Source organism: Gigantopelta aegis, chromosome 4 (genome assembly GCF_016097555.1).
Source record: "Gigantopelta aegis isolate Gae_Host chromosome 4, Gae_host_genome, whole genome shotgun sequence".
NCBI classification, from domain to species: Eukaryota; Metazoa; Mollusca; class Gastropoda; order Neomphalida; family Peltospiridae; genus Gigantopelta; species Gigantopelta aegis.
The window spans coordinates 92409543-92430410 of NC_054702.1; the positions used below are offsets into that span (position 1 = coordinate 92409543).

General features: G+C 38.3%; 1 protein-coding gene and 1 pseudogene across 1 annotated transcript in view; both read right to left on the minus strand.

The window, feature by feature from the left end:
- Positions 1-6091, minus strand: part of LOC121370068 (xanthine dehydrogenase/oxidase-like) — a 13710-nt gene extending 7619 nt beyond the window's left edge. The window contains exons 1-5 of the mRNA XM_041495168.1: positions 6083-6091; positions 4134-4329; positions 2675-2856; positions 1329-1448; positions 168-338 (exon numbers count right to left, since the gene is read on the minus strand). Of these exons, the coding sequence (XP_041351102.1) occupies positions 168-338; positions 1329-1448; positions 2675-2856; positions 4134-4329; positions 6083-6091 (678 nt within the window). The remainder of the gene's footprint in view (positions 1-167; positions 339-1328; positions 1449-2674; positions 2857-4133; positions 4330-6082) is intronic.
- LOC121371428 overlaps positions 4214-20868 on the minus strand; it is a 35574-nt pseudogene continuing 18919 nt past the window's right edge.

The window sequence follows — 20868 nt, forward strand, 5'->3', positions numbered from 1 at the left end:
TTCGACAAATTAAAATTGCCCTTTTTAGAATTTTGTGACCCCCTCTTTTACAAAATCCTGGATCTGCCCCTGAGATTTGTTGTGAATAAACCTACCTGGATGTCACTGAGTTGCTGGGTGGTCGAGTATACTTCTATACAATCATCTTCGTTCTTTGGAATGACTCAGTGTGAATATGGCTCCAGATAAAAATGTTCCTGTGCCCCTACTCGGACTTCCCCCTCAATCACGTGGTCGGACTTGGCGAAACCAGCTTCAGTGTCACCCTGTTCCAAAGTCAGCGGCTTGCGTTCTGAAGTTACTGGGTCACATTCAAAAGAGTTGTTTGCAATGGCATCCTGTATCAACAATATCAAGAGAGAAAATTATATATTTTGTATGAAAATACAACTGATAATTATTAAGATCAGTTATAAGTATGATCTGTCTACTGTTGATATATATCATACACACTCATATATCTGTGTTTTGTACCTATAAAATTGGTAATTAAATGTTTTATGTTTTAAGATACCAGAGTATTACCGGAAAGTAAAAGACTTTTAATTAGCATCAGCTCAGCACATTTTTGAAATTTAAAAATGACAACATATATCTAAATTATGATTAACAGATGAATTCAAACTGTTGCTAAAGAACCAAACCGTTATTTAATTAAGACTATTAGTTTTTAACTTTTGCATTATAATAAAGGATGATAATTAATAGAAAGATGACAGTAATTAAATACCTATCAGTATTCAACAAGACCCTGTGTTTATAAAACACTAAACATCTGGAGTATGGGTGGATGGATGGACGGATGGACAGACAGACTGACATGCACTCTGAAAGTACTGCTAAAGGAATACATGGTCCCATACATATACTAAGTTCAAGGGCCATAACTCTGTCAAAAACAGGTAAATCACCATGCATGAATGTCTAACTTGATTTGCATGTACCGTAATTAAGTCTTCATCCAGATATTGCAAAAACAGGCCAGAATACTATATTGTGCCAGACAGACAGACAAACAGACAAGTGGAGATAAATCCTGTAATTGCCTCCAGTCGGACCAGTAGGGGACTAATACCCTGTAGATTAATGTTTAATGACAACCCTTCTTCACAAAGGAAAATCGGCTATTGGATGTCAGACCAACATATATTAATGAATGAAAGTTGATCGATACAATAAAGTTTGTGCTCTATATTACAAAGTCCAGAGATTTTAGTGTCATGATATCATCACACAAGCTGTATGAAAGTCTGGACCTTAAACATTCTATAAACACACTCCCAGGTTCAATGGCTGCTTGAAAATTATCTGACCGACTCCAGATATACCTCAATAGTTATGATGGGCTTCATTTCTTCATATTCAACTTTGACCTTTTTTGCTGCCATCTGTGCATGCTCTTTTGTGTCAGCTACGATACCTCCAATGATTTGTCCTCGGCAATAAACCTATATAATTGAATATAAAACATACATTGTACCACTAAAGATTTTACATCATTGAGCTATCTTACAGACATTCAAAAATAAGATACAAATATTCTGCAATTAACCAATCTCTCGGGCAGGATGTAGCTCAGTGGTAATGCGTTCACTTGGTCTAGGATCGATCCCTGTCGGTGGATCCATTTGGTTATTTCTCGTTCCAGACAGTGCTCCACAACTGGTGTAACAAAGGCTGTGGTATGTACTATCCTGTCTGTGGGATGGTGCATATAAAAGATCCCTTGCTGCTAATCGAAAAGAGTAGCCCATGAAGTGGCAACAGTGGGTTTCCTCTCTCAATATCTGTGTGGTCCTTAACCATATGTCTGATGCCATATAACTGTAAATAAAATGTGTTGAGTGCGTCGTTAAATAAAACATTTCCTTCCTTCCTTAACCAATCTCATATCTGCAGTAGAACAAAGGAACACAAATGTAACAAACTGTGAAACACATGGGGTGGTACATACTAAATGTGACTTGTAATTTTAATACATTATAATAATGGACAGTATTTTTCATTTAAAACAACAATGAACGATACTGGCCTCATTACTCAGTACCAAATATCCATTAGAAGGGGCGGCAGAGTAAAATATAGTGGTACGTCTTGTGGTTGCCAGACTCGCATTTCAAATTACTTGTAAGGACGTTTTCACAAAAGTGGTACCGGCCGTACCATCTGCGCTGCCCCCGATTAGTAAATATAATTATACACACCACACACAAAATTAATCATGTACAGATAACTAAACTTGTATAGTTTAATGGCAGCCTTCCAGCTTACATTCTAAAAAACTACAAGACGTCAAGTCTAAAAATCATATGTAAACAAATGCCGTTTATTACTTGTTGAGATGCAAATATTTCCTCATTGCTGGATTCCCACAGTGTAAAAAATAGTGGTACGGCTCATGGTTGCCAGACTCGCATTTCAAATTACTTGTTAAGACATTTTCACAGATATAACAAATATAACCCCCCCACACACACACAAAAGTGGTACCGGCCATACCATCTGCGCCGCCCCTGATTAGTAAATATAATTATACACACCACACACAAAATTAATCATGTACAGATAACTAAACTTGTATAGTTTAATGGCAGCCTTTCAGCTTACATTCTAAAAAACTACAAAGTAAGACGTCAAGTCTAAAAATCATATGTAAACAAAGGCCGTTTATTACTTGTTGAGATGCAAATATTTCCTCATTGCTGGATTCCCACAATCCAAGAATGTTTCTTCCAGGCACATCTTTGTCACAGACATAATCCTTCACTCCTGGCATTTGTAAGGCAGCACTTGTATCAACACTAAGAATTTTGGCTCGAGCTTTGGTGCTGAATACAAATGCGATAAACAGTTCACCTACAAGGACAAGAAATGAATAATATATAGACAGGGCTCGAACTTAAGAAGTTTAAAAACGTGACATTTGAAGCAAATAAACATGACTGAAACGCTATATTGTTGTATTTAGACATCTTTTAAATGTGCAAATGTTAAATATTGGCCGATAATGTACACTAGGCGTATACATTTTGCCATTGTTGAGGAGCTTTTATGCCATTGGTGATGCTCTCTACCTATGGCAATTTAAACTTCAATGACGGCAATTGCCGTCTGTCCAGCCATTAAGTTTGAGCCCTGTATAGAAATAAAGAAACATTCTCTTGTTGGTACACCCTTGTAAATAAATAAAATAAAAGATGGACTTGGCCACAATATGTCTAGTGGTCAATCTACTAGCTGGACTCTATGCGTATGTGAAAAACACGCCACCCAAAAATGTCAGACCATCTAGCTTCTGATGATCCCCCTCCTATAAAGTACCATTCTACATGTATATATCAGGGGCATCATGATAAACCTACATCACAATACATTATGTATCACGATATATAGCACATGATACGATACGTATCACGATACCTGATTCACAGTGTTTTCACAGTAAAACAAAACATTGAAAAAAGCTTAGGTGAAGTGATTTAAAAATAAATAATAAACCTGATAAAAGTAAAACACTGATTAAACACAGTTTCAATGCAGAAATACCACATTACAGACATGTTGACATCATCAGGTACATATTCTCTGTCCACTAGTTTTTTGTGAAGGAAATATCTTGTCAATAAGTACATACCAGCACAAATTGGTGTTGGTAAATGAATACAGAATTAATATAGGAATCGATGCATGGTCAAAATAGGGATTGATGCACAAGCAAGGGTATCGTGTATCATATCATCTGCAGTAGTATTGTGATGCATCGGTGTTTCATGACACCCCTAGTATGTATATAAACCTACAGGGCTGACTGAGATGGAGGGTGCAAAGCGCCCAAGTTTCTAGGAGTGTTTGGGGGATTTACTACCAATAATATTTTTGATTCTGAATTATTGGAGGGTGGGGGTGGCTAGAGCACGGAGGTGGGCTAGGTGCTCTAGCCATTTCTGTTTTTAGCATGTTTATTCTAGAAATCTGACAAATAAACTGCTCATACACGATGTGTATTATATCAGTATCATAATGAAAAGTTATTTACTGGCTTTTTGTTTATCACCAGTTGAAATTGGGTAAGTGAAGCCTTAAGAATTGCCATTTCATTTTTAAATCCACTGCCCCTGTGGCAAGTTAAGCACCTTCTAGCTTGAGCATATCATCAACAAATTCTGCTTCTCCTGTTGTCTGCTGTAAAGCCGAGTTGTGAACTATTGGCTGTCCAACGACGTCCACTGTCGACAGTTTCTCGTACTCTTCAAACACTTGGATTCCCTTTGTCAGCCCTCTTGGATCTAGCGAAACATTACTGGTCTCACCCGATCCTATAACCCCTTCCTGTAATAAAGAAATCAGAGATTAACATGCAACGGTTAAAATAATAATAATAATGATGACATATTTACTGGGAAAGAAAAAAAGAAATGTTTTATTTAATGACGCACTCAGCACATTTTATTTACGGTTATATGAAAAGAAAGAAAGAAATGTTTTATTTAACGACGCACTCAACACATTTTATTTACGGTTATATGGCATCAGACATATGGTTAAGGACCACACAAATTTTGAGAGGAAACCCGCTGTCGCCACTACATAGGCTACTCTTTTCGATTAGCAGCAAGGGATCTTTTATTTGTGCTTCCCACAGGCAGGATAGCACAAACCATGGCCTTTGTTGAACCAGTTATTGATCACTGGTTGGTGCAAGTGGTTTACACCTACCCATTGAGCCTTGTGGAGCACTCACTCAGGGTTTGGAGTCAGTATCTGGATTAAAAATCCCATGCCTCGACTGGGATCTGAACCCATTACCTACCAGCCTGTAGACCGATGGCCTAACCACGATGTCACCGAGGCCGGTCGTTTATATGGTGTCAGACATATGGTCAAGGACCACACAGATATTGAGAAAGGAAACCTGCTGTCACCACTTCATGGTCTACTCTTTTCGATTAGCAGCAAGGGATCTTTTATATGCACCATCTCACAGACAGGGTAGTACATACCACAGCCTTTGATATACCAGTCGTGGTGCACTGGCTGGAATGAGAAACAGCCCAATGGACCCACTGACAGAGATCGATCCCACAATGACCGAGCATCGAGCGAGCACTTTACCACTGGGCTACATCCCACTTATTAAAAATGTTCATATATACCCTCAGGTTTGCTAAGATGATAACATCTACTAAATGGAAATCTGTATGGAAACAACCCTGTACACAAACATGGCCCAATTTCACAAAACATGTTTATGTTTATAGTTGGCAATAAATCTGTTGTATGTTTAGGCCTATAGGCGTCTGTTTCACACAAAATATAATAACATTATGGATGGTAGCTCACAATTAATAAAAACAAAATAAGTGTACGATGCTTTATGAAATTGTCCCCAGATTTGCTTGGATGACATCCTATACTAAGTGGCTACACCACTAGTGTTTAAAATATCCTGAATAGTTTTATTACAAGGTAACACAAACAAACTTGTTTTACTTTAGCAGCTACTTATCTCCCAGGATGACTTTTTGATTGTCGTTTTATAAAGTCTGAATCACATTGTTAACATCTACGATAAATTACTCTTGTACCTTTAATTGCCGTCAGATTTCCCCCATGTTTTGTCCAGACATAAATCGTGAAAAACATTAGTATGACACAACTACCAGATACTACAATGTAACCGTTATCCATATCAAAAGACAAAAAGCATGTAATGTTTCGCAGTCTGCCATTTTTTTTTTTTTTTTATCGAATACTCTTCTAGAGGGGAGGAAGCCTCCGAAGTATTTAATTTAATAAATGTGACATCATGATATTTAAAGCAAGTCATGACATTATTAGATTATGTCATATCCTACCACCTCTCTTGGAAAGTAGGCCTATTCCATAAAAAAAAGCAAAATAGCAGCCAGCAAAAACACATGCATTTTGTTCCTAAAGATCTCAATGTAGGTGACATGCATGGTTACCATCTATATGTACTATGTGGAATCTCTCTCAGTTGTATCCTGGACCTATCGAATTCAATCCTATTAACAGGAAATCACTACTGCGCATGTTCAATCCAAAAACCGGATAAATTTACCAACATCATTGTTTACCTTGTCCAATACAAAGTAAAATAATAATAAAATTTTTGTAATTACTTATCTTTGTTGTCAATGAATGTAAAATTCGTACCAGGAATTGAATATTTGTAATTTTTTGACATCGTCGAAATCCGTCCCATGTGAACGTCACAAGGAAGGAAAGAAAGGAAATGTTTTATTTAACGACGCAATCAACACATTTTATTTACAGTTATATGTGAACGTCAAATGCGGAAAGTATGGAAGACCACATCTGTCATAAAATTGAGGCAATAAGAACACAACATATTGTCAACAAAGCAAATGTAAATGAACTATGAATATATCTACACGTTTTTGATGAACACTGGTTGTCAACTAGCACCACTCTGTTCGAGATTAGAAAGTTCCCCTTGTTTTTTTAGTTTGTTTTAGATTTGATTTTTTTTAAGATGCTTTGTAAACAGTCATTCCACTCTTAATGGCTTTTCAAGTAGTCAAGAGATTTTCGTGAATATAGGAAAATGGTTTTCGTGTGCCAATAACTTTTATAGGTGGCTGAAGAAAGAAGATTGTTTCTCATTTAACAAATGTGGATCTGACACAAACAGCCTTCCATACATCCCCCCCCCCCCATAAGAGTGTCAGTCATGTGACTTTTAACTAAATATAGACAAAACTATTGTTGATGACAGTCATTACTGATCTGTCAAGTCTAGTCTCTTCGTTTATAAAGGTTTTAATCTATTATAACCTTTGAATATGGTTTCTGTATGCAATAATAGAATTACCGCTACTGTAAAACTTTTTCCACCCTCATTTTCTATTTTGATCAATTGAGGCTTGGTTAGTTGATATATATGCAGTAGAATTAACGTTCGTGCTTGCGCAGTGTGATTAGAATGAGTGCGGAAGTGAAATGGGACGGAATTTGATATTTTAGGATAAGAGGGGTTTTTTCATGATTTTTGTTTGGACAAAATATGGAGAAAATCTAAAGGCAATTAAAGGTTAACCTAATTATTGCAGTTAATTGTTAAAAATGTGATTCAGACTAAAAAAAATTTTGAGATGACATGTTTTCACAGATTTTAATGCACATGGAAAATAATTTAGTACCTCAAGCAATTTCAACCCTAAATGTGAGGAAAAACTTGAAGAAGAAACTTGTTGTTAATGTTCTACGGAATTCCACCATTCCTCCAGGAGCACCTGCTGCTAGTGGTATGTCCTCTTCCAAAAGTTCATATGCTTTAGCAAGCATCGTATCATCCCAGTGACTGGAAATACAGATATATGAAGATATTAATGTGACACAAAGGTCTGGAATAATCTGGAAATGTTTCAAATTATCCTGACAGCAAAGAACCTTTACCAGCACAAAGATAAAATGACAAAAAACCCCACCAACATACTAGAATTAAAGAGATGATGAATCTAGCTTAGCTGTGTATTAACGGGGTCACCTCTTCCTCCTTCCCTCCCCCATAGACACATTGGGGTTTTTTCCAGCTAGTACTAGTTTTAGTATATCAAAGGTAGATCCAGAGGGGAATCAAATGGGTCCCATAAGTTTCCTTTTTAATGTTTTTTTTTTAAATATATAAACATACAATACCAAACTGCCTTGAAAATGGATCTCTGAGCATCTTTATTTAACCAATTCCGAGGCAGCATGTCCCTGACCAAACCCTCCCTCCCCCCACTAAATTAAAAATCTCACTCCCTTGACAAATTCAAATTACCCTTTTTACAAAATCCTGGATCTAAACCTGACCGTGGTTTGAGCTATCTTGTCTGTTGGAATGTGCATCTAAAAGAACTGTTGTAGGTAAATAGGAAGATTAATATCAATGGTGGATGTAAGAATTGTTAAATTTATTAAAATTGCATACCTCCCTACAAGTGCTGCCATTGTCTTCAGTGCCATGACAGTTGTTTCTGCCATGCCTCCATAGGCACAGGAGATGTTCTCAATCAAATCTGTTCCCTTCTGAAACTGCACATCCAAACCAGAACTAACAATAGATATGTCATCATCCTTTCTGTTGGCTACTTTATAGCCATAAAAGTGTTCTTGCTGAAATGTGTCAAACATAAGTAAAAATTACTCACCAATTAAAATAATCAAACAAGCATGACCATTTTCATACTACATTCTGGAATTCAATATTTACTATTGCCTGAATAATGTGAATATGCATTCCACAAATAATGATGACAATGGCGATTGTGGTGATGGTGCCGATCATGACGGCAGCTAGGACTCAGGCGAGTGCTCACTTGAGGTACTTGCATTGCAGGATCGAACCATCTCGGTGCATGAATCCATTCAACTGAATGGGTTTTTTTCTCATTCCAACCAGTGCACTACAATTGGTCAAAAACTGTGGTATGTGCTTTCCCGTCTGTGGGAAAGTGCATATAAAAGATCCCTTCCTGCATTAGGAAAAATGTAGCGTGTTTCCTCTGATGACTATGTATCAGAATTACCAAATGTTTGTTACCCAATAGCCAATGATTAATTAATCAGTTTGCTCTTGTAGTGTTATTTAACAAACCAAACTTTAATGATGATAACAAAAGGTGATGGTGATCATATACTTAAAGCAGAGCACTGGCCGTAAGACTGTCACTGCACTTATAACATTTAAATGATGAGAAACATTCATGAAGGACTACCTACTATGATAACCTCCATCATAAACCAATACCACTACTACTATCACTTCTCACACTACTGCTGATACTATTACCACCACTACTACTACTACTACTACTACACCTGCTGCTGATACTATTACCACCACTACTACTACTACTACTATCACTTCTCACACTACTGCTGATACTATTACCACCACCACTACTACTACTACTACTACTACCACTGCTGCTGATACTATTACCACCACTACTACTACTACTATCACTTCTCATACTACTGCTGATACTATTACCACTACTACTACTATCACTTCTCACACTGCTGCTGATACTATTACCACCACTACTACTACTACCAACACTTCTCACACTGCTGCGGATACTATTACCACCACCACTACTACTACTATCACTTATCACACTACTGCTGATACTATTACCACCACTACTACTACTACTACCACTGCTGCTGATACTATTACCACCACTACTACTACTACTATCACTTCTCACACTACTGCTGATACTATTACCACCACCACTACTACTACTACTACTACCACTGCTGCTGATACTATTACCACCACTACTACTACTACTATCACTTCTCACACTACTGCTGATACTATTACCACCACTACTACTACTACTATCACTTCTCACACTGCTGCTGATACTATTACCACCACTACTACTACTACAACTATCACTCCTCACACTGTTGCGGATACTATTACCACCACTACTACTATCACTTCTCACACTGTTGCGGATACTATTACCACTACTACTACTACTATCACTTCTCACACTGCTAATACTATTACCACTACTACTACTATCACTTCTCACACTGCTGCTGATACTATTACCACCACTACTACTACCACCACTTCTCACACTACTGCTGATACTATTACCACTACTACTACTACTATCACTTCTCACACTGCTGCTGATACTATTACCACCACTACTACAACTACTATCACTTCTCACACTACTGCTGATACTATTACCACCACTACTACTACTACTATCACTTCTCACACTGCTGCTGATACTATTACCACCACTACTACTACTACTATCACTTCTCACACTACTGCTGATACTATTACCACTACTACTACTATCACTTCTCATACTACTGCTGATACTATTACCACTACTACTACTACTATCACTTCTCACACCGCTGCTGATACTATTACCACCACTACTACTACTACTATCACTTCTCATACTACTGCTGATACTATTACCACTACTACTACTACTATCACTTCTCACACTGCTGATACTATTACCACCACTACTACTATCACTTCGCACACTGCTGCTGATACTATTACCACCACTACTACTACTATCACTTCTCATACTACTGCTGATACTATTACCACCACTACTACTACTATCACTTCCCACACTGCTGCTGATACTATTACCACCACTACTACTACTATCACTTCTCATACTACTGCTGATACTATTACCACCACTACTACTACTACTATCACTTCTCACACTGCTGCTGATACTATTACCACCACTACTACTATCACTTCTCACACTGCTACTGATACTATTACAACCACTACTACTACTACTATCACTTCTCATACTACTGCTGATACTATTACCACTACTACTACTATCACTTCTCACACTGCTGCTGATACTATTACCACCACTACTACTACTACCACCACTTCTCACACTGCTGCTGATACTATTACCACCACCACTACTACTACTATCACTTCTCACACTGCTGCTGATACTATTACCACCACTACTACTACTACTATCACTTCTCACACTGCTACTGATACTATTACCACGACTACTACTACTACTATCACTTCGCACACTGCTGCTGATATTATTACCACCACTATCACTACTACCACTTCTCACACTGCTGCAGATACTATTACCACCACTACTACTACCACCACTTCACACACTGCTGCTGATACTATTACCACCACTACTACTACTACTATCACTTCGCACACTGCTGCTGATACTATTACCACCACTACTACTACTACTATCACTTCTCACACTGCTGCGGATACTATTACCACCACTACTACTACTACCACTTCTCACACTGCTGCGGATACTATTACCACCACTACTACTACTACCACCACTTCTCACACTGCTGCTGATACTATTACCACCACCACTACTACTACTACCACTTCCCACACTGCTGCTGATACTATTACCACTACACTACTACTACTACTATCACTTCTCACACTGCTGCTGATACTATTACCACCACTACTACTACCACCACTTCACACACTGCTGCTGATACTATTACCACCACTACTACTACTATCACTTCGCACACGGCTGCTGATACTATTACCACCACTACTACTACTACTATCACTTCTCACACTGCTGCGGATACTATTACCACCACTACTACTATCACTTCGCACACTGCTGCTGATACTATTACCACCACTATTACTACTACCACTTCTCACACTGCTGCAGATACTATTACCACCACTACTACTACCACCACTTCACACACTGCTGCTGATACTATTACCACCACTACTACTACTACTATCACTTCGCACACTGCTGCTGATACTATTACCACCACTACTACTACTACTATCACTTCTCACACTGCTGCGGATACTATTACCACAACCACTACTACTACCACTTCTCACACTGCTGCGGATACTATTACCACCACTACTACTACTACCACCACTTCTCACACTGCTGCTGATACTATTACCACCACCACTACTACTACTACCACTTCCCACACTGCTGCTGATAATATTACCACTACTACAACTACTACTACTACTATCACTTCTCACACTGTTGCGGATACTATTACCACCACTACTACTACCACCACTTCACACACTGCTGCTGATACTATTACCACCACTACTACTACTATCACTTCGCACACGGCTGCTGATACTATTACCACCACTACTACTACTACTATCACTTCTCACACTGCTGCGGATACTATTACCACCACTACTACTATCACTTCGCACACTGCTGCTGATACTATTACCACCACTATTACTACTATCACTTCTCACACTACTGCTGATACTATTACCACTACTACTATCACTTCCCACACTGCTGCTGATACTATTACCACCACTAGTACTACTACTACTATCACTTCTCACACTGCTGCTGATACTATTACCACCACCACTACTACTACTATCACTTCTCACACTGCTGCTGATTCTATTACCACCACTACTACTACTACTATCACTTCCCACACTGCTGCTGATACTATTACCACCACTACTACTATCACTTCCCACACTGCTGCTGATACTATTACCACCACCACTACTATTACTATCACTTTCCACACTGCTGCTGATACTATTACCACCACTACTACTACTATCACTTCCCACACTGCTGCTGATACTATTACCACCACCACTACTATTACTATCACTTCTCACACTGCTGTGGATACTATTACCACCACTACTACTACTATCACTTCTCACACTGCTGCTGATACTATTACTACTACTACTCCTACTACTACCACTGCTGCTGATACTATTACCACCAGTACTACTACTACTATCACTTCTCACACTGCTGCGGATACTATTACCACCACTACTACTACTATTACTTCGCACACTGCTGCTGATATTATTACCACCACTATCACTACTACCACTTCTCACACTGCTGCAGATACTATTACCACCACTACTACTACTATCACTTCACACACTGTTGCGGATACTATTACCACCACTACTACTATGAAACCTCTTAAAACCAGACCCCCTATAAACTGGAATTCCCAAAAAACAGGACATTTTTCACGGTCCTTTTTTAAAAATCAGTAGAAAACATAACCTCTCTACACAGGATACCATTTTAAACTGGACATTTTACTTGGTCCTGAGAGTGTTTAGAGGAGTTTCACTGTACTACATAACTATTATTATTACTACTACTGTATTATTACTACTATACTATTACTACTACTATACTATTACTACTACTATACTACTCCTACTACGTACTTATAAAACTACATCTACCACCACACATACTATTACTGGAAAAAAAGCAAGTTTGTTTTATTTAACGACACCACTAGAGTACATTGATTTATTAATCATTGGCTATTGAATGTCAAACAGTTGGTAATTTTTCACATATAGTCTTAGAGAGGAAACCCGTTATATATTTGCATTAGTCATCATCATCATCATTTCCTGTAATGCCTAGTGGCACTTAGGGCAGTGAAGAAGCTCCTCCATGCCGGTCTATCCCTTGCCAATCTCTCAATGGTGCCCCAACTGTGTCCTGTCTCCTTCATCTCTATTTCCACTGTTCGGCTCCATGTTGTTTTTGGACGTCCTCTCTTTTCAGAGAGTGCACTGCAATTCTGGTGATGGATGTGTCTTCTTTTCGGAGCACGTCGCCAATCCACTTCCACCATCTTCTGGTGATGATGGTTCTTATGTTTTCCTGATTGGTCTCTTCCAGTACTTGCTCAATGGAGATTTTTCTGGGCCAGAATATTCTTAGGATTCTCTGGAGACTGTTTGTGTGGAAGGAAGATAGCCTAGACAGGTCTTTCTCTGTCATATTTCCATACTGCCTTCATGCTCATGAAAACACCTCTGGCCTTATTTAATCTGCTCTGAATGTCCATGGTTGCACCTCCATCCTGACTAATGACGCTACCCAAGTATGTGAAGGTGGTTGTACTTGTTAGTTCAATGCTGATGGACTTCAGATGCTTTCTTTTGGCTAATTTTTAGTCCAACTTGCTGGCTGAAAGTGTTTAGCCTTGTTGTCTTTTCTTGTATATGACAATGAGAGTGCGACAAGAGAGCAAGGTCATCTGCAAAATCAAGGTCCTCTAGAGTGAAGAAGATACCTCTTGGTTTGTCTTCTGTTGTACGTCGTAGTACCCAGTCAATGATAATGTTGAAGAGGATGGCCGACATTACACATCCCTGTCTGACTCCGGTTTTCACACCAAAAAACTTGTCACTTTGGTCAATGCTGCATGTGAAATTTGAATAGAAGTTTCGAATGATATTAACAATCTCGATCGGAATCCCGTATGCTCTTAATATTTGCCATAGACTTTCCCTATGTATTCTATCAAATGCCTTTTCAAAGTCAATAAAGATGATATATAGCTGTCTTTGCCATTCTGAACACTGTTTGATGATGTTGCGAAGTGTAAACATTTGGTCTGTGCATCTGCATCCTCTACAAAATCCAGCTTGTTCTTTCCTGAGAGCATCATCAATAGCATCTGTGATACGTTGAACAATTATTTTGCATAGGATCTTACATGGTACAGATAGAAGGGCAATTCCACGCCAGTTATTGCAATCACTTAATGCTCTTTTCTTGGGGATCCTGATTATCACACCTTTGTTCCACTCCTCTGGTATTCTACCTCCTTCCCATACTGCTGTGAGGACATGTGTCAAGATGGAGGCTGCTGTTTCTGGGTCTGCTTTAAACAGTTCGTCATTCAGATTGTCTTGGCCAGGGGCTTTACCGTTCTTCAAGGACTTAACGGTGGCGATGATCTCCTCTTTAGTAGGTATATCCATGATGATGTCAAGGTCTTCTTGAGCATCCTGAATGTCTGCCTCTTCATCAGGTGGTGGTCTGTTTAGTATTTTCTGGAAATGTTCAGTCCAGCGCATTTCCTGCTCCTTTTCTGTTGTCAGTAGGTTTCCTTGCTTATCCTTGACAAGCGTGTTCCTTGTTGTATGGCATGTGCCGCTGATAATTTTTGTTAGTTTGTAGACCCTTCCTTGCTCATTGCGTACTGCTGCCTCCTCTGCTTGTGCTGCCAAGTCCTCAAGATATTTACACTTATCTGCTCTCACTAGTCAGTGTTTCTGCCAGAAAGAAATCTTTGGGTATGGCACTATGAAATTGAATGCAGCCACAGTCAACAGGGGGTAAGGGCGGGGCCTCCCCAACAAAGAAAATGGGTTACATTTAGGGTTAGGGTTAAGAAAATCATATAATAATGATAAGAATCATTAATTTTGTCAAAATGTTAACTTAAAAAAATAATAATTTGGGTATGCCATACCCGTTTTACCCTCTGGCAGAAACCCTGCTAGTCTTTTCACCTTTCCTTTATCCTCAAGGATCTTGCGTCTAGTGCTTTCTTCTTCATCTCCCTTCTGATCTCAATGGCTTTCCATGTGTCAGGAAAGAAAGAAAGAAATGTTTTATTTAATGACGCACTCAACACATTTTATTTACGGTTATATGGCGTCAGACATATGGTTAAGGACCACACAGAGTTTGAGAGGAAACCCGCTATCGCCACTACATGGGCTCTACTCTTTCCGATTAGCAGTAAGGGATCTTTTACTTGCACTTCCCACAGGCAGGATAGCACAAACCATGGCCTTTGTTGAACCAGTTATGGATCACTGGTTGGTGCAAGTGGTTTACACCTACCCATTGAGCCTTGTGGAGCACTCACTCAGGGTTTGGAGTCGGTATCTGGATTAAAAATCCCATGCCTCGACTGGGATCCGAACCCAGTACCTACCAGCCTGTAGACCGATGGCCTAACCACGACGCCACCAAGGCCGGTCCATGTGTCAGGGGTCATCCAGTCCTTTCTTTTCCTTGTGCTGAGTCCTAGGCATTCTTTGCTGGTTTCTTTGTATAAGGTAGTGACTTTGCTCCATTTCTCATTAATCCCTACATTTGCATTTCCGACTTCCTCGTCTTGGTCTGTAAGAGCTTGGAATTTGCATTAGTAACAAGTGATTTTATATATGCACCATCCCATAGACAGGATAGCACATACCACAGTCTTTGATGTACCAGTTGTGGTGCACTGGCTGGAGCGAGAAATCTACTATTATCACTACTACTACCACTACTACTACTACCAGTACCGTTGCCACTACTACTACTATCACCACCACCATCAAAACCACCAACTCTGCAGCTGTTCCACTGCTACTGCTATTAGAAGTGAATATATTCAAGTATATGGATACTGTATATGCAATGACAGAAGCTATATAATGGACATTTGTGATCAAGTATATAGTTTTATAAAATTAACACCTGATACTTTAATTATTCCATGCAACACTGTACCTCATTACTACATGGAACGTTCATGGATATTAAGATTTCTTCTGGATTCAGGTTTGTTTTCCGGTAGCCTTTCAAGAAGGAATGATCCATTTTCACATGCCTGGGTTTGTTATCTGAAATAAATTTAACAGTTATATTGTACTTAACCATCAGCAGTACATGAAAGATTTTGAAATAGCACAAATCTGGTACAATTGATGCAGGGGGTGGGTGTTACCAGAAAAATAATGTAATTCAATTTAGTGGTATGTGTTTAAAACACTTACTTTAATCCATACTCAATGATTTTGTTAATTATTTTGAAATCTGAAAATATGGTGGCATATTACAATTTACATATAGGTTGCAATAATAATACCATAAATAATAAGTATAGTATAATAGTATACATATTCTGGCTAAAGTCATTTAATATAAAATTATGTGCCACAAGAAAACCATTTTGATATGCTGCTAAACCAAAATTATAAATTTTTATTAAATAACTAAACAGTTTTAGCTATTTGTTTATTTGTAACTATGAGGTAAAACAAAAATACAGGAAACAATTTTAATTTCAAGACAAACGAGTATAATAAAGATAAGTTGTATTCTATTCGAGAACAATGTCGCTTACATATAACATTAAAAATCCATACCCTTTGACATCACATACAGTTCAGCTCCAGCAGCCATTAGTAAAGGAATCAAATCAGAAATTGGGCTGGCAGTCATTATGTTTCCACCTATTGCCTGTAATACACAAAAAGCAGATGTATTTCTATAGAGAATAATTCATGAGTGGCCGTTAGATAGCATTTACCTTAAGAGTTGTTTTAAAATGTATCTAACAAGCGAAAGCGAGTTAGTTACGTTTTTAAACAATGAGTTGTAAGATAAATGGTATCTAATGGACACGAATGTATTATTCTATTTCTTACATATCCTCAAAAACCAGGTTTTAAGCAAATGTTAACATCCTTTTCGACTAAACGTTATTTACAGCCTTTGCACTTGTAGATAACTTATGCGTCACAGACAAATGATTGTCAGGTTAACTACATGCACATGTCACAGTGTAATCGATTTTGATTGTTCTGTTTTTTCATTGAATGTATGGCATTGGTGACCTGGTCATCACCTAGAAGTCAGTTGTATGTCTTGAAACTGTTAACACACATACATGTGTAAACAAGAATGAGTTATCAAAAATAACAAATGATGTTCTCACCAACGGGTGTGTAAGACGTTTAATTAACAACACTATATTAACATTTATTTGAGAATGATCAATATAAAAATAAATATTACTTGGTATTAATTGTACACATTTTGGTTTCGAGGGTTCGACAAATCCACTAGCCCTTGGTCCTAGTTAGTGAATCTTTTATCTGGGCTAGTGGAAATTATCAACTGTAATACTATATTACATAGGGCACTTGCCAAGGTTTCTGTGGGGAATATACAGTGACTTTTCTCAAATATTTGTCAAACATTTGTCGAACATTGGTTTCATGTCTATGAATGGAAACTCTTTCATTTAAAATTCAGTGAATGTCAAAAACAAAATTAAACGAGTTAAAATAATATTGGATGATAATGTTTAAAAAAGAAGAAGTTTGTTTTATTTAACGACGCCACTAGAGCACATTGATTTTGATATATTAATATATAAAGAATGTTTCTGATATTATATAATCATTTCATAATAATTTATTATATACAGGTTAGGAGCCCAGTCTCATTTGGAGTACTAAATATCGCCTCTAACGACAAGTGGCTCATTAATATAGATTCATAGTATTATATTAGACAGTATGGTTGAATATAAAATAAAAGCTTAAAACATGTGGTTGATTAATAGAGGTGACCAAATGAGCAGGTTAGACTACCAAGAATATAAAATTGTATTACACATATTAGTTTGTTACAAGACAAAAGTGCACACAGAGGCTATAAATTCCCCCTGCAGGTTTTTTTGTTTAACGACACCACAAGAGCACATTGATTTATTAATAATCAGTTATTCGATGTCAAACATATGGTCATTTTGACACAGTCAGAGAGGAAACCCACTACATTTTCCCATTAGTAGCAAGGGATCTTTTTATATGCACAGACAGGATAGCACATACCACAGCCTTTAATATAACCAGTCATGGTGCACTAGCTGTTACTAAAAATAGCCCAATGGGACCACCGGCGGGGATCGAACCCGGACTGACCACACAACAAGCGAGCGTTTTACCACTAGACTACGTCCCGCCTCGCAGATACATTATATATCATCTTATAAATGAACTGCAATAAATGAAAAGAAAAACTAATTCGGAAATGTTATGTCGGCATGCACTGACAATTGAAATATTGACAATGAAACTATTTACCACAACATTTCGGATCTGGTGACTGCCAAACCACTGTAGCATGTCCAAGAAAGCAGAAAATATACGAGTTTTCCATTCTGGAAGAAAAATGTATACACATGCAATGTCTAGAGTATAAGCATATAAACAATGACACGACACTTTTAGTTGACCAAACATCTTGGATAAGAAAGAGATATTACAACAGTATTGAAGATGTGTAATCTTTTGCCAGTTACTCTTCCAAAATGTTGATGTTGAAATGGGTCACTGCATAGCCAAAGACAGAACCTTTTAAATCACATATACACTAACCAGATAGTAATCATAATGAAATTTCATATTAAATGTAATCATTTCTTGCTGTTGTGTTGAGTGCATTCCTTTAATACTAATCGGAGACACAAATGAGAAAGAGCCTAGTGTGACGACTTAGACAATTAATGTATTAGTTATGACAAAAATGCCGAGATCTAAATATTTCTAAAATGCTTGTATAGTGACACCTGACAAACTGTCAATAGCACTCTGCATGGCTTCATGTATCCGGGACAGAGTGACGGATGCACCAATCACTAAACCGTGTTCTACCAGCCGTACTTCATTCAGTGCTTCAATGTGTGTTGTACATATCAGAACTGGGAACTCAGCATTCTTAAACTTTTTCTCTATTCCTAAAATAAAACTAATATTTATTTATTGAGTCTACTCCTTAACTGTGAATTTTAAAAACTTTTTTTTTACTAAGAATTAACTGGAATAGTGATATGTGTAATAATCAAACAGTTTCAAAAATATTATTTTAACAACCAGTATAACAGAATAAGTTTAATTTTTAATTTTTGTCTTATTTTAAAGAAAATAAGCGGAAGTGGTCACAGAAAGCATTAAAGAAAAATAATTTATAAATGCAATGGAACCTGTCAAACACTTAGCATTCATACAATGCATATTGTATGCACAATACTGTTAAACTGTAATGAACTGTGTCATAATTCAAATATAATGGCCATGTCAATAATATATAATATAGTATAATAATTTTAATTTAAAAATAAAATAAAAAGATAAATTTCCTGGATTGAAGACAAACACTTAATTGTTTTCAACCCATTACCCCACTTATTTTGACTTGGTTTATGTTAATTAAACTGATGCTAAAATGTAAGCGCCCTAAACAAATCCTGGGGAAAGGCCTGTGTCTGTGAGTTACAGAATATATAAATATTAACCAAAAGATCGATTCACCCAATTCAGTGTTTCCCACAATCAGTCTGGCACTAGGATATAGCTTCTTCAGCTCCAACAGTTCATTCAAGGATGTCGGTCTAAACCATGTGCTTTGAGAGTTGCAGAATTTCAGTGGTGTGTTATAGATGTGTGCGTTAAGCTGTGTATAAAAAGTAAAATGTTCAAGTTGTGTGCACTTATATATACTACTCAAAAGAATTTAAGGGTCAGACGATATTTTCGACATTATTTTCTGAATGTCAATTATATTAGCTAGACCATAATGTCACGCATGGTATTGTTCCATTTTGACGAAAGTGGGTCTAAGCAACCCATAAATAAATTAAAATCCACTGTCATTGACACTGTCGACTAGTTCTAATGGCAAAAACATGCTTACATTTGCACGTAAATTAGGGCGAAAGCGAAAGGTCTGCTAAGTGCCCATAACTTGCTTTTTCACAAAGCGCTTCATTTGCACGCTTTGCATGTGTATTCCATGTTCCCAATGCTGAATTTTCATATAATTGGGGCTTGCGTTCGTGTACGGTGCACACTCCAAATTCGACAATGGTACGACGTCAACTGACTATCGAAGATCGAGGAAGGGCTATTGCTTGGCTTCAGGATGGCAATACGCAAAGAAATGTTGCTCTGAGACTTGGTGTCAGTCAGAGTGTTGTTGGCCGACTGTGGCAACGGTAGCAAGCAACGAATTCTGTTCGCAATCGTCCACGTTCGGGAAGACCCCAAAGCACTACAAATAGAGAGGACCGCTACATCACCAATATGGCTCTACGTCAACGCACAACCACTGCACGTCGATTACTTGACAATCTGCGGACTGCGACTGGAACTCGAGTGTCTGATCAAACCATACGCAATCGTCTGAGAGCCAATAATCTACGCTGCCGTCGCCAGGCTGTTCGACCACCACTCCTACCACGTCACAGAACGGCCAGACGTCACTGGTGCAAGCTTCATCTGCGGTTGCAACGTGTTCAGTGGGGTCGAGTGATGTTCACTGATGAGTCCAGGTTTAGTCTCCAGTTCAATGACGGTCGGGTTCGTGTCTACAGACGTCCTGGGGAGCGCTTCGTTGACGTTAACGTTAGATAACGTCACCGGTTCGGTGATGGCAGCGTCATGGTGTGGGGCGGCATCTCTATCCACCACAGGACCCCCCCTCTATGTGGTGGATGGCAATCTGAATGGAATCTGCTATCTGAATGAGATTATCCGGCCGTTGGTTCTCCCAGGCCTTCAGCAGATTGGCGGCGGGGCAGTTCTGCAGGATGACAATGCCAGACCCCACCGCGCCAGGGTGGTAACGGACTTTCTCAGACAACAAGGTATCGCCAGGATGGATTGGCCAGCATATT